Source organism: Eulemur rufifrons, chromosome 17, assembly GCF_041146395.1.
Source record: "Eulemur rufifrons isolate Redbay chromosome 17, OSU_ERuf_1, whole genome shotgun sequence".
In the NCBI taxonomy this organism is placed as follows: Eukaryota; Metazoa; Chordata; class Mammalia; order Primates; family Lemuridae; genus Eulemur; species Eulemur rufifrons.
The window spans coordinates 91,386,653-91,402,902 of record NC_090999.1 but is presented as its reverse complement, the minus strand read 5'-3'; the positions used below and the strand labels follow the sequence as shown (position 1 = coordinate 91,402,902).

General features: G+C 43.2%; 1 protein-coding gene across 2 annotated transcripts in view; it reads right to left on the bottom strand.

The window, feature by feature from the left end:
• Nucleotides 1-13,528, bottom strand: part of LMNB1 (lamin B1) — a 50,659-nt gene extending 37,131 nt beyond the window's left edge. Inside the window, exon 1 of one of the 2 annotated variants that reach the window (XM_069492044.1) lies at nt 12,815-13,528. In XM_069492044.1, coding sequence (XP_069348145.1) covers nt 12,815-13,173 — 359 coding nt within the window. In that variant the 5' untranslated portion in view covers nt 13,174-13,528. The remainder of the gene's footprint in view (nt 1-12,814) is intronic. The other variant, XM_069492045.1, reaches the window with a different exon arrangement.
• Between the last annotated feature and the right edge of the window lie 2,722 nt (nt 13,529-16,250).

Below are 16,250 nucleotides of genomic sequence, written 5' to 3'. Positions count from 1 at the left end.
TTCTTTTCTTTGAGAGACAGGGTCTCACTCTGTTGCGCAGGCTCAAGTGCAGTAGCATGGTCACAACTTACTGCAACCTCAAACTGCTGAACTCAAGTGATCCTCTTACCTCAGCCTCCCAAGTAGCTAGGACTATAGGCACACGCCACTACGCCTGGCTAATGTTTTTTTATTTTTCGTAGAGACAGGGTAGAGACAGGGTCTCACTATGCTGCCCAGGCTGGTCACTTCTGGCTGCAAGTGATATTTCTGCCTCAACCTCCCAAAGTGCTGGGATTACAGGCATGAGCCACCACACCTGGCCCCTTCATTCTGTTAATATGGTGTATTACATTGACTGACTTTCACAGACTGAGCCAACGTTGCATTCCTAGGATAAATTCCATGATATGATGGTATATAATCCTTTTTATATGTTTGTGGATTTGGTATGGTAGCATTTTGTTGGGAGTTTGGGGGCCTATATTCATAAGGGATATTAGTCTGTGAAATTTTTCTGAAACAGTGTTCCAATATCCATCTCCAGTTCGTTGGGTGTTATCAGGCAGTTCCTATAGCAACAGCAGTGGCAGCTTCCTGAATTGTAGCTATATACTATTTTTTAAAAATTCAGTGGTTCTAGTGGTGGCTTCAGACATAAAAGCTCCCAAAGGTCATTTCTACAATGTTCTAGGGATCATGCCTGCTCCTCTAGCCCTTCTAATAATTTTTTCTAAGCACCTACATCCTAAATTGTTTGCCTTAAAATGTCTAGGTTTCTGTTCGCTGCACTAATACAAAGACTTAAACAAATAGAAAAAGAAATTAACTTAAAACAAAGAGGGACTATGAAGGAAACGACTTCGGAAAAGACAAGGGCAAGTACTGCATCAATGAAATTTAAACAAGAACAGAATGCTATAAAGAGACATTAAGAGAAGCTATTATTATAGAAATGTAAAATATGATAGCAAAAATTGGAAGGTGAAATTAAGAACATCTTTTAGTAGAGGAAAAATATTTTTTTAAAAAAAGTAAGAAAACCAAAGGATCAATGCAAAAGGCCCAGCATTTGAATAACAGGAGTCTGAGGAAGTAATAAAAGTAGAAAATCATCAGTAAAATAATTCAAGAAAATGTCTAAGAACCGAAGGACATAAATTTCCGGACCAAAAAAAATCCAACAAAATGATCAACACAATGGATGGAAAGAGATCCACATCAAGGAACATTCTTGTGAAATTTTAGAACTGGACCAAAAGAAAATCCTACAAGCTTGTAAATGTTTCAGTTATTAGTACTTCTCCAGTAACAATGGAAGCTAGAAAACTATACAACTACCTTCAAATTCCTTAGGAAGGATCTTTTACAACCTAGAATTCTATACTCCAGAACACAAGCCTCCAAAAGGTAATTCTTTAATAAAATGAATAGAAAATCTAATGATTTTAAGTAACTTGATGTTTTAACAATTGGCATAGAGTCCTTCTATACAACTATACAAAACTAAGTGGGAGAAAAATACTATTTTTATAGGTGATCAAAAGGTGGAATAAGGGAGAAAAACTAATCATATTAATACAACACTATTGAGTTCTGCTGGTTTATACTGTTCATATTACATAAATTTAAGTTTATATTGTATAAGTATTTCTGCTATAACATATTAATCCATGTTTCTGAAAACTCCTGCATTCTGCACATATTAAAAATAACAGAGCAAATGCGAGAAACAATGTTAGAATAGACCACTCAAAACCTACACAGCTTTGAAACGAGAGCAACAGCAATAACATAAACAATAATTAGCACCTCAAGAGATAACTTGGACATGCCAGGCACTTTAATGTGGATAGAGCTGCATCAAGAGCTGCTTTTAACTGCATAAAAACAGAGTAGAAATGGTGGTTTGCAGGAATTGGGACAACAGAGGCAGGAGCAGAGCTCTGAACACAAGAATAAGACTGGCTAAAAGAGCAAAGCTAGGCATGTGCCTCTCTTGGGGAGAGAACCCTGGGCACAGGCACTTACTTCTAATTTTCTTAAAGCTGAAAGCAGAGCTGAGGGCTTTCTTTCTTCCGTTCTAAAGATTATTACTGTACTCTTGCTATTCTGGCTCTCCTTTACTAGGATTTACTAGGAAAAAGTACATATAAATCAATATAACTTCCAATTATAATATCATTTCTCTATTTACCAGTCACATGAGCTAACTGGTATTACAGAAGCATTTGTAGCAAAATGCACTGAATTAATACTTTAAATACCAAAAACTGATCTAAACTAAAATGTAACATATGACTACTGAAAGCCTAAAGAGGAAAAAAATATGTATTCTCAAGACAACATGGCAAAGTCAACAATGTCCCACTGTCATCTAGATATGGAGATAAATACCAAAGGAGCATTGAAAATAGCTGAAGGTAATCTTTTTCAAGAAAAGTCCTGGGGAACTCCAGAGTCCTTAAATCATGCACACATATGTTGCTAGACAGTCACAGGTTTTGCTTTTTTTCAAGGAACATATTAGAAAAATCTGAATCAGAGAAGTCAAAGATGACCTCCCCAGGGAAATGAACACTGAGTGGAGACCTGAGGGATGAGTACAAGCCAATGCACTGAAGAGAGAAGTCCAAAGGAAACCCCACATGCAAAGGCCCATATCAGGAGGAGCGTAGTAAAGGACTGAATAAAGGATTTCACGGTTAGAGGAGAATAAGCAAGTTCAAGTATGGTATGAGATGAAACTGCAGCGTCAAGACAGGCCAGTCCATGTAGAAAAGAACTTTTAGGTGGGTTGACCTGGGCAAATATGTCCTAATTTGTCCAGGACAATTTCCATTTATGCCAGTTGTCCCTGAATAATTATTAATAGCTCCCTCTTCACACACAAAAGTATCCCAATTTGGATGGTAAATTTTATGTTCATCCTATTAGGTAGTATTAAGGATTTTAGTCTTTATCCTAGAAGCTACTAAAGCGTTTTAAGCAAAGGGGGTGAAATGATCACATTTTTAGTACAGAATCTTAGAAGGATAAGTGTTCTGGTCCCCCAGCCAATGTTTTGTTATAACAACACGGAGTAAGAATCAACTTTAAATCAACCTTTAAGAATGTCTCCTCTTACTGCCAACATTCTTGAACAAGTGTTTTAAACTCGTGGTGTCTTTCCTCTCACTGCCCCTCAGTTATGGCCAGTGGCTTTGCTCCACTACTTTTCACTAACATAAGGCTCTCCTCACGGTCAACAATCATCTCCCAGGCACCAAAGACAATGGCTACTTTTTAGGATTTATCAAACTGAAAAATAATCTCCTTGGTCCATGACTCAACTCTCTTTTCCTACCTTTCTATTACTTATCATCTCCAGTGTGGGTTCTCTTTCCTCTACCTAGTCCTCATATGTAGACATTTTCCATGTCTCTTAGTACTCCAAAGTGCCAGCTGACATCTCCACCTAAAAGTCCAACACATACACCACTAACCCTGAGTAGGGTCCTCCAAACCTATTCCTTAGCCACCAATCTCTGCTAAGAAGCAACACAGTCTACCCAGGTACTCATGCATGGAAGCAAACATCCTAGGACTCCTTATTCTCCCCAGACCCTGTGCCCAGTATCTCTTACATCTACCTTCTCTCCTCTACCTACACCTCAGTTCAAGGGTTGCCTCCTCATTACTCCCCAAGCGTCTTTACTAAGTGTTATTACCTCTACTCTTTTTTCCCTCCACAACACAGAAATTCTTGAGGATCCTCATTACCTAAAATGTAATCCTCCCTTACCCCATATATATGGCTCTAGTACTATGAATTATTTGAAATTCATCACAACTCCCTCTCCTAACATTTTCCGTTTAGAAGTAAATTCCTACTTACTTCCCAATACATGGCTCAGACATCATCACTTCCCCAATTCCCCTGGGAGGTCTTTCAAAATTTCACAAGGCTCCAGGCCTGCTTAGGTGGCAATCTGCGTCTCCATAGGTCTCCATAATACCACATGGATACTGCTATCACAGCACTTAACACATTTTATTAGTGTGCTACATTTATAGTATCACAATACTATAGCATTGGTTTTCTGCCTTCCCCACTAGACTGTAAGCAACTTGACAACGGGAACGTAGTATTTCATCTCTCCCCAGCATCTGGTTCAAAGCCTGACATAAAGCACCTGTTCCACCAAAATACATTTAGAATAAAAATGAAAGAACATTTCTGTCATGAATAGTCAAGATTTATTTTGAGGTTTTAATTTCTTCTAAATCATTAAGTCACAGAGTAAGGTAGGAAAGGAGCTTTTTAAGAAGGAACAAAAGACAAAAAGGTCTCTTTCAGTAACTCATCTTCACATTTTCATTAGCAAATGAAGCCCTCAGTATTTCAAACAACTGTTTCAGTTACTGCACCCTGCTGACAAATCCTAAATTACCTCCCTGGGGGCTATGAAATACAAATGTGAAAAACACACATCTAGTACCATTTCCAAAAGTAGCACCCAAAGGGATCTGAAAAGCAACTGTCCTGTGTATGACTTTAAGTCCCAAGCACAGGTCACAGTGCTCTATGAGCCTGCTTTCTGTGGGTGAATCAGAATAATCCTACAGAACAACACTACTGTTCAAAATTAGTTGCTTAAATCAGATGATTCAAGACACTATCTAGCAGTAAAAGTACTAATTCTGTTATCATCAATAAATCCAAATGAAGGCAAAAAAATAAATTTAAAAAGGACTGAGTAGATTAGCTAAGGAAAGCCTCATTTATAACCTATGTCTACACCAAAAATATCAGCAGAAACCTAAGATTATGACCAGAATGCAGAATCTTTTTACTCCTTTACACTAATGAGCATGATAATAAAAATGATCTAGAACTAGAAAGAGGCCGGGCGTGGTGGCTCTTGCCTATAATCCTACCACTCTGGGAGTACAAGGCGAGAGGATGTTTGAGCTCAGGAGTTCGAGACCAGCCTGAGCAAGAGCGAGACCCTGGCTCTACTAAAAATAGAAAAACTTAGCTGGGCATGGTAGCGCATGCCTGTAGTCCCAGCTACTCAGGAGGCTGAGGCAGGGGGATCGCTTGAGCCCAGGCGTTTGAGGTTGCTGTGAACTAGGCTGACACCACGGCACTCTAGCTCAGGCAACAAAGCAAGACTCTGTCTCAAAAAAACAAACAAACAAAAAACCTCCAAAGAACCTCCAGAAATTAGTATTAAATTCCTCCAAACAGTAAATGGATACTCATCTACTGGCTGGTGGTATCAAAAATTGGTACAACTGTAATTTTACCAATTTTACAGTGGTTAATATATTTAACCAGTAAATTAGGTGACATTTAATTAATAATTGAACCTAACACCTAAAAAATAAATAAATAAAAGGAAAATGAACTCCCCTCTTCACTCCTCCCTTCATTAAAAAAAAAAAACTGAAAATATGACAGTTTAATTACTTAGGACCTGCTTCCTAGACTTTAACACACTGATTCTAGGGGTTTGGTCCTTCCAATCAAATCCTTCCCTTAAAAATTAAAGTAATATTTAACACGAAGTTCTATAGCTCTTCTTTTTTCTTTGAGACAGGGTCTTGCTCTGTTGCCCTGGCTAGAGTGCAGTGGTGCCATCATGGCTCACTGCAACCTCCAACTCCTGGGCTCAAGTGATCCTCCTGCCGCAGCCTCCCAAGCAGCTAGGACTAGAGTGCCACACCACACCCAGATAATTTTTTTTTTTTTTAATAGAGATGGGGTCTCACTATGCTACCCTGGGCTGATCTCAAACTTCTGGCATCAAGCAATCCTCCCGCCTCAGCCTCCCAAAGTGCTGGGACTACAGGCGTGACACTGTGCACAGCCACATAGCTCTTATATTAAGGCCAGGGGGTGTATACTATCAACTTGCTTCAACCAGAGCACAACCAGTACATTTAAAAAATGACAAAGTAATACATAAGATGAGTAAGGTTTTTGTTGTTCAATTAATCATCCCATGTATGAAGAAAACTCCCTAAAGCAGATTAGCATTTTTTATTATTTTAGGTCTGAAAAAAAGAACATGAATGTTAAAACAACCCTACAGATATCATTTAACCTTATAGGCATTTCCTAAATTTCATTCTATCTATGACCAAAATATGTAGATAGCCAACAGAATAAATATATAGTATGTTCAAATACATAGCAAACCCCCACCCCCATAGAAAAGATAGCTTATATTTATGTATGAGTATGCTATGTAATTTGAGCAAATGACAAGCTAGAAAAAGTCTGAGTTTCATTTTTCATAACTCTTTCTAAGATTCAGAAAACTACTACTTACTCTTTATCCCAATTATATAGATAAAGAAAGGCAGATTCAAAGACTTAAAAAGTATCTGTTCAGTCATAAGAATGAAGTTGCAACTTCTCATGTAGTGCTTTGCTTAATACCACCCTATCTCAGGCTACAATGTCCCATGTTACACTTGTTAGCAGCATATCAGTGTTTTTGTGCAGTTTTCTTCTCCTTTTGGTAAAGAGGGGTCTCACTATGTTGCCCAGGCTGGTCTCAAACTCTCAAGTGATCCCTCTGGCCTTTGCCTCCCAAAGCACTGGGATTGCAGGCGTGAGCCACTGTGCCAGCCTATATGCATTTTTTAATGAAAACACACAAATCCAAATTTCCCATTAGCAATTTCCTTACTAGGCCAGGTGCAGTGGCTCATGCTTGAGGCCAGGAGTTAGAGACCAGCTAAGGCAATATAGCAAGACCCCCACCTCTACAAAAAAACTTTTTAAAAATTAGCCAGGCGTAGTGGCATGTACACCGTAGGCCCAGTTACTCAGGAGGCAGAGGCAGGAGGATCACTTGAACCCAAGAGTTTGAGGTTATAGTGAGCTATGACCACACCACTGCACTCCAGCCTAGGCAAGAGCAAGAATCGAAGTTTCCTTACTAATACAGTGATAAATCAAGATCAGAGGAATTCTGTGTTCCCCAAAGGAATATAATATGTAGGCTTAATCCCTAAACCTCAAATCCATTCTCCTCAAAGTGGCAATGCTTGCAGATGGAGCTAGAAAGTCTACAAATCTTCAGCTCCAAACATACCATGAAAAAATACAATCAACGTTACATTTTAATATTCTATTTGCTGAAAAAAACCTTTTATTTTCATAAAGTAAGTTATTTTTGGCCAGGCATGGTGGCTCATGCCTATAATCCCAGCACGTTGGGAGGCCAAGTGGGAGGACCACTTGAGGTCGAGACCAAACTGAACAAGAGTAAGACCCCCATCTCTACAAAAAATAGAAAAATTAGCCAGGTGTGATGGTACATGCCTGCAGGTGGATTGCCTGAGCCCAGGAGTTTGAAGTTCCAGTGAGCTATGATCATGCCTCTGCACTCTAGCCCAGGAGACAGAGCAAGACCCTGTCTCAGAAAAAAAATGTTTTTAAAGTTATTTTAAAAAGAAGTACCATTTGTTTTAAAAAGTTAAGAAATTTTGCTTAAATAACAAAACTTTTATATATCTCAAAGATTAATTTGAAAACATGACCTTGAGGCCTAACATCCATTATGCATTAAACTGTATTTCTTGGCCGGGCGCGGTGGCTCACGCCTGTAATCCTAGACTCTGGGAGGCCAAGGCGGGTGGATCATTTGAGCTCAGGAGTTTGAGACCAGCCTGAGCAAGAGCGAGACCCCGTCTCTACTAAAAATAAAAAGAAATTATACGGACAACTAAAAATATATAGAAAAAATTAGCTGGGCATGGCGGCGCATGCCTGTAGTCCCAGCTACTCGGGGGGCTGAGGCAGGAGGATCGCTTGAGCCCAGGAGTTTGAGCTCACTGTGAGCGAGGCTGACGCCATGGCACTCTAGCCCAGGCGACAGAGTGAGACTCTGTCTCAAAAAAAAAAAAAAAAAAAAAAACTGTATTTCTTGGAATATCCTTTTTAAATTTTTTTTTTTAAATAAAGGGACAGTAAATTCACTTGCTCAGAATATCAAACAATCCTACGGTATCTATTATATTAGTTATATATTAGTAAATCCCTATCACCACTTTCCTAATTAACTCATAGGTCTCAGAAAGAGAAACTTTAGGGTTTATTTGGCAGCTTTTCAAGCTTTAATATCTATCATAAACCAAATGAATAAAAGACAACTTCTAGAATCTGGTAAGTCAAGTGAACTTTTTTTTTTTTTTGAGACAGAGTCTCACTCTGTTGCCCGGGCTAGAGTGCAAGTGAACTTCTTGGAAGTCAATTTAAAAATACAAATTCACAATCTTTTATCTGCATTTCCAGAGTTCTAACACCTAAAATTTTCATCAACTTGTTTGGTGGCAAAACCTGACCTGAATGGGTGGAAGGCTATTTTTTAGTATGTCTGTCTTTCTCCACTTACTATGACTATTAATACCTTTCCCTGCAGAAATGATTCATGATGGAGGGCTACTCCAGACCCCACTGGGGGTATCATATACAGCATGTGCATTATATTACCGTCTTAAAATTGCAATGGCTTTTACTTACAAAGTACATCTGGCCACCAGGGTTTTACATAAAAGATTGTGAACCGGTATCACTGAGGTAGCAAAATGTATAAATCCACAAAATCATTTATTGAAGATTAATGAACATACTTAATTTTCTGTTATATATAGCTTTCCCACATAGTTAATAGTAAAATTCTGAAATAAGTCAATTTTTCTTTACTCTTTGTTTAAAGCATTAACTGATGGCACTCATCATCATTCTTAGAAACTGTTTCCCAAAAAAAGCTTCCAGTAAAATATAATTACACTTGGACTCAATCAGAGCAACTGTATCTTAGATAGATATGAGATCTGCTTTCCTGTGGATCCAGAGACCACCTGCCTGGAAGCTGTTGCCAAATTCTCTCCAGCAGGACCAAGTGTCTCCATGAATTCTTCTGTCTTTGAAGTACCTAGTGTGCCGAACAACCAAAAGAAACTAAGTAATTTTGGAATCTATAATTCTCTCAAGACTGATTTCTTAATCTAAATCCACCTAAATGATGATTATACCTAATTTAAAACATTCAGGCTCCAAACAAATAATTGAATATAGAAAATTATTTTTAAACAAATACAAAAGCTAAATGGACCCAAACAGACAATAAAATATTTCTTCCTTTTCAAAATTATATCCTAGTGATTGCTAAAAAAAAAAAAAATAACTAATTTCCAATATGATGGGTTACTAAGCACAGGCATTGGCCTCCCCACCAGACTCTAAAAGTACATATCACAGAGCATGCACACAGGAGGCTGCAGGGGAAAGTAAGTCAGGCCTACTATGGAGGGATTAACTGATGGAACAGCTTTGTACTTGGCTCTCCGTAGCTCCGCTTAGCTTAACTGCAGGTTCACCAGCAAGTTGGCTAAAACACACCCCACTCAAATATAAAAAGGTCCTAATTTGTTCTCCCATTCAGAAGAAAGGGGGAGGAGCTACCTGAACAACAGCAGCAGTAATACTCAACCAATACCTAGTCCTTCATTTGCAAATGTAGACAAATAAAGATCAGGAGACAAAAATCAGCAGTAAGAAAAAGAGCAAATCAAACAAAAAGAACACGTGGGCTGGGCTCCCACAGGTAATCCTAGCACTCTGGGAGGCCAAGGCAGGTACCACTCTGGGAGGCCAAGGCGGGTGGATGGTTTGAGCTCAGGAGGCTCAGGAGTTTGAGACCAGCCTGAGCAAGAGCGAGACCCGTCTCTACTAAAAAAAATACAAAGAAATTAGCTAGACAACTAAAAATACACAGAAAAATTAGCCAGGCATGGTGGCGTATGCCTGTAGTCCCAGCTACTGGGGAAGCTGAGGCAGGAGGATTGCTTGAGCCCAGGAATTAGAGGCTGTGGTGAGCTAGGCAGACGCCATGGCACTCTAGCCCGAGCAACAAAGTAAAACTGTTTCAAAAAAAAAAAAGAACATGTGACCAAGGAGGAAAAAGAGATACTCTAACAGAAGGGAAGTAGTTTAAAGAGAAAACTAAAAAGCTTTCAGGAAGGGGGAGAAAAAACAATTAACAGCAAAAGAAAATAACTGGCATTTTTAGACAGACATTAAAAACCCTGGATGTCAGGAGATAATGGAGCAAAATACTTTCCAAGTTCTGGAAAAATGTTAAACTATTAATAGTATTCTATACCTAGTGCTACTGTCAAGCATGAGAAAAAGTTATTTTCAGACACACAGGACTCAGAAAATTTATCTCCTGCCATCCTTTCTGAATAAATTACTTAAGAATGTTCTCCAACAAAATGAAAGAAGAAATCAAGGAAAAGGAAAATATGTGATCCAAGAGGAAACTGTCTTAGGTAAATTTCAGGATATCAGGGCAAAGCATATCTTAAGAGCAGAGAACTCCAGGAATGAAAGTAGACTCAGATCACAGACACTCTGATTAGATATCTTCAAAAAGTTTACAGATTTGCTGAAGGCAAAGTTTTCTTACAAGAAAAATAAAATGCTATTTAGAAACAAACTGTACAAGAAAAGTCATGATCCAAATACAAAACAAACTAAAATGTTTTCAGCAATTGATAGTATGTTAGAAAAGAGAATACATCTACTATTGATAATAGGAATACGCATACAGTAGCACAAAACCTAAGAGAAATATAATCCCAAAACACTACTTGATACCTCAGAATATTTTCAATTGTCAACTCCTCAGACAGGCCTTCCTTAATCACACTATCCCTTCACTATGCTTTATTTTTATTCCCCGAGCATCAATTATTAAATTACATCACATATATTATTTCACGGATTCTAATACACACATTCTTCTCACTTTTTAACTCTGAGGAAACCAGCATGCATTTTACAATCCATACACTTACAAGTACTGTCAGCCAGGTGGCAGCCTTGCTACTGTGTGAAAAACCTTCAGTGGCTAACTCCTAGAAAAATATAAAAGCACCAGTAACAAAATGCTTCACACCAGCAAAAGATGATATTTATTTGCTTGTTGGTATGTATCTTAGAAACAGTATTTTTTTTTTTAATCTTTGTATCCTCCACACACAGAACAGTGACGGGTAACATACCAGATATACGTGATCTGTGTTACATTTTAACATCTTTGAAATCGGGAGGGGTCCAACAGAATGGATCCTACATAGGTGGCCCTGATGTTTTTTTCTTCTAAATGGTACACATAATAGTAAGTCTTACAAGCAACAGCATCTAAGATTTGAAGAAATTCAGTAGCAAAAATTTGGAGGAAGATGTAGATAATAGTGAGTGACTGACCTCTCATTTCAAAAGATGACCCCAAGAGTTGGTAAGTCCAAAAAATAGAAACATAAGCATAGTATTATTTTTGAGTTATAGAACTAAATATCCAAGAAAATAAAACCAAGAAGGGAGAATTATGATTGTCTCCTGCAAAGGGGCAGGACAGTTTTCATTTTTCACTATAAGCCAGCCTATACTGTTTTATTTTTACCACGTGTACATACTTTTTTGTGAACCGTTTTTAAAATATTTGCTAGGAAGGGGAAATAGAAATACACACACACACACAACTCACACAGAGACTGTGGCAGAGACATTTATACAGATACAGACAGAAAGACGTGACATCCTGACAGAAAGTCAGGATAAGGGACCTCCAGAAATTTCAACTGGCAGTGGTGACAGACACCATGAATTCAGGACTCAAACTTAGCAAATCCCTAAAGCATGACATCAACACTTGTTGCCTAGTGATGACAATTACGCCGCTTTTGCTCATCAGAAAATCTAGGTAAGGTCAGCAAAGGTGTGCAAGTTTATCCTGTTGCCCCGGACTGAAAACTCACACCCCCTTGGGTGAAATAATTACAAGGTAGCTCTCCCTCTCTCAAACACTCAACATGTGCTTACTTTCAGCACAATAACAGACGTGGGGACTAAGCACGGTCTCTACCCGAAAACACGACTATATTAAGGGAAGGCAATAGCTGGGGAGGGGGACCACTGCCTGAGGGGTAGGTGATGCTCGACTCCAAGAACGGTGGCCGTGACACGCACAAATCCAGCTTTCGGAATTCTCTGCGTAGAAGCACCCAAGAGCCCGCGCCTGTCCTCGCAGAAAGACAGGACACCTCTCCCAAGAAAAAGCTAACCATCTGAAAACCTCCCTTGCCCCGGACGGGCTGCAGGCGCGCACTTCAAACCCGTTCCCGCCCTCCCCGCCCAAGGCAGGCGCAGAACCATCGCAAAATGTCACAGGGCCAAGACTGAGCGCGCCAAAGCGGGACCCACCCCCGGAGACGCGGCTGCTCCGGGCCAGTCCCTCCCCTTCCTCCCGCGCAGAGCTCATTCATTCTTGAGGCCGGCAGCCCGTCCTCCCGGCCGGCCATCCCTGCACGGCAAATCCACCAGACGCTTTGTCTCAGGCCGGCCGGAAACCGGGGCGCGCACTCGAGCGCGCGCCCGAGCTCAGCACCCCGCACCTGGGGCCTGCGGGGCCGCTCCACCGCCTCTCTGCGCGGAGAGCCCTTCTCGCTCCCCGCGTCCGGGATCCGAGGTCCGAAGCCGGCGCTCCTTCTTGGCAGCCCCGGGCGCGCACTTCGCCCGGCCCCCTGGGTATCCAGGACCGAGACACGGCATCACGGCCCCCATCGCTACAACTCGAGCCGCCTCCGCGCCCCCTGCCCCGCTATGAATCCTAGATTCTTTCCCCTTTCCGGAGACGGAGACGCTGCTCCTTCCGAAGCACGTCGGCGCCCCGGCCTCCGCTCTCCCGGCCAGGGCAGAACCCCGGGGTGTCGCTGGGCCCCCCGCCCCTCCTGGCGAGCGCCAACGCGGCCGCCAACGACCACTCACTTGAGGAGCAGCTGGTCGTGCTCGGCCTTGCACTTGCCCAGCTCGATCTGCAGCTTGGCGCGCTCGCGGGCCGTGTCGTCGAGCGCGCGTCGCGCGTCGGCCAGCTCCGTCTCGTAGAGCGCCTTGAGGCCGGTGAGCTCGCGGCCGCGCACCTCCTCGCGCTCCGTCACCTGCAGCTGCAGCGCGCTGTTCTCCGTCTCCAGGCTGCGCACCTTGTCGATGTACACCGCCAGCCGGTCATTGAGCTCGCGCAGTTCCTCCTTCTCCTGCAGCCGCGACAGCCGCGTGGGGCTCAACGGCGTGGAGGGGCCGCCCGCGCGGCTGCCGGTCCGCGGCGGCACGGGGGTCGCGGTCGCCATGGTAGGCTGCGGGGCGATCGGCGGAGGCGGCCGACGGGGGCGTGGGGCGGCGAAGCCGCGGGCAGCACTCGGACGAAACCGGACCAAAGGCACAAACCTGCGACCTGCGCTCGCGTACAGAGGCCGGCGATGGAGGGAGCGGAGAAGCACCTGGGATGGCAGGAGCGGCACAAAGGGCAAAGGGGGAGGACTGCGAATCAATCGGCTGTAAAATGCCCTTTGTAGGAAAACATGCACGCACACACGCGGGAAGATGCGAAGCGAGGGTGACCGAGAGGCCGAGCAGGGTGCGCGCCGCCGCCGCCGCCGAGTCTCCTGCCCTCAGCACTTTGTTTCCTCGCAGGCTGCGCGGAGCGGCGGGCGGGGGGGGGAGGGCCACGAGAGGCGGGCTGGAGGCGAGCCGCGAGGGGCGGAGGTGGCGCGGGCCGTGGCGCCGCACTCCCCAACATGGCGGCGCCTGCACGTGACCGCCACTGGCCAATGAGGAGCGGACCGCGCGCTCCTGCAGCTCGGGGGCCGGGCCTGTAAATTTAAAATCGAGCCCTCGGGCAACCGTCAGCTCCGCGCGCCGGGCTGGGCGTGGCGGGGTCGGGACTGAGGGCAGCGGGAGGGGCGGCCGGCACTGCTGTCCCCGCGGCCGTAGGCCCAACGCGCTCCAGGGCCTCCCGCCGCCCCTCAGGGACCCCTGGAGGGGCCGGGCCTGCGAGTGGCGGGAAGGAGCCCGGGGGTTTCCGGGGCGGGTCTGCGCCGCCGCCCACGCCCGGCGGTTCAGGGAAATTCAAATGTAAACGTCCCTAACAGACACTGGCGAAACTCGCGGAGGCCCGGACGTCCGCGGTGTAGTAACCTTATCCCTCGCCCCACGGCAGGGCTCGGGAAACTGGCCTCCTGGCCGCGCCGCTGTGGCGTTACGTAATGGACGCTGGAGTCCGAGGTTCAAAGCTCGGTGCTTGCAGGTTCCAAGCGCAAGTCTTTATTTTTCTCTCGGAGGAAAACGGTGTATCAGAACTCCTCCTCCCCATGAAATTGAGATAATGTGTCTTGAAGCCAGCAGCCCTGATTTTAAATCATGCTGACGCGCGGTCCCAATCCGTTTGTTTCTTAACAATTTAAGGGTTTGTAAAATCAAAAACAGCTCACAAACGATTAACATGTGACTGTGAGTAAATAGCATAAACTGTTATCATATTTCATTAAAATCAGATGCATAAAAATCTGAACTTGTGAAAATTTAAGTTGAAATACGTTTTTGATTTAAAAAGGGGCCCCGAAGTTGTCATTTGGCAGCTATTAATATTCCTAATAGTCCATTAATCCTCTTGAAATGTTTTTAATTTTTAGGCTAGCGTTTATTGGGACTTACTATGTACCCTGCGCTGGAATATTCATGGACTATCCATCCGTCTTCACAACAGCCCTGTGGTGTGGGAATTATATTATCTCTGAAAATGCATCCATTTTATAGATGAATTTCCTGAAGGCTACCTAGCAGGCGACAGGACTGCCTTTGAACCCAGGGCTCTAATTGACTTGAGAGTCTGGCCCTTAACTATAACCTTAACTGGACGGCCACTTCACAACCTATTAGGAATGTATGTGTAATTAAAGGTTAGTTACCTTAATAATGGCAGCAATGGAGACCAGGATGTTCTTTAACTATTAATCAAGTCGTATGTGAGAATTAGTAAAGCGCACTGGGCAGCATGTTCATCCTCAGTGAATTTCTGGCACTCTGATGATACTCTCCTTATTAATGGTTCCATTTCCTGTCTGTTTTCTATAATACTTTCTTCCTTAACCTCATTGAGGATTAAAGAGTTGAAAAGCCTCGATTTTAATTTAAATATTCAGATAATCTTACTAACTTAAGAAAATCTTAAAAATCTATATTACTGTCCAGGCATAGTGGCATGGGCCTGTAGTCCCAGTGACTGGGGAGGCTGAGGGGGGAGGATCCCTTGAGCCCTTTGAGCCCAGGAGTTGTAGGCCAGCCTGGGCAACATAGCAAGACTCCATCTCTAAAAAAGGAAAAAAATAAATAAAAATTACTCATGAGGAAATGAGGCCTGAAGATATGAGTGCTGGGTCCAGGGCTGTGGAATCAGAATTGAAATGTAAATCTGCATGCTCTCATTCACTGAGGCCCTTTCTGCTATGATGGATTGGTACGGTCAATCCATTGCTCTTACGGTTTTCATTCGTTTTTTTTGAGACAGAGTCTTACTCTGTTGTCCGGGCTAGAGTGCCGTGGCCTCAGCCTAGCTCACAGCAACCTCAAACTCCTGGGCTCAAGCGATCCTACACCTCAGCCTCCAGAGTAGCTGGGACTACAGGCATGCACCACCATGCCCGGCTAATTTTTTCTATATATATTTTTAGTTGGCCAGATAATTTCTTTCTATTTTTTTAGTAGAGACCAGGTCTTGCTTTTGCTCAGGCTGGTCTCAAACTCCTGACCTCGAGCGATACTCCCACCTCGGCCTCCCAGAGTGCTAGGATTACAGGCATGAGCCACCACACCCAGCCCCAGGTTTTCATTCCTTACTCCTCTTTACCTCAGTCTTTCAAAAATATTTGGAAATTTTCTTTTTATTATTTTTTTCTATCATACCGTGTCCATTTTTGAAGTTTTAAGACTGTATGTGGGCCGGGCGCGGTGGCTCACGCCTGTAATCCTAGCACTCTGGGAGGCCGAGGTGGGCGGATCGTTTGAGCTCAGGAGTTCGAGACCAGCCTGAGCAAGAGCGAGACCCCACCTCTACTAAAAATAGAAAGAAATTATATGGACAGCTAAAAATATATATAGAAAAAATTAGCCGGGCATGATGGTGCATGCCTGTAGTCCCAGCTACTCGGGAGGCTGAGACAGGAGGATCCCTTGAGCTCAGGAGTTTGAGGTTGCTGTGAGGTAGGCTGACGCCATGGCACTCACTCTAGCCTGGGCAACAGAGTGAGACTCTGTCTCCAAAAAAAAAAAAAAAAAAAAAAGACTGTATGTGAAGTGATTTCAGCAATGATTTCTACTGCTCTCAACCCCATGAAGATTTCTCTTGATAAGAGTCCCTCAATCTTCAGAT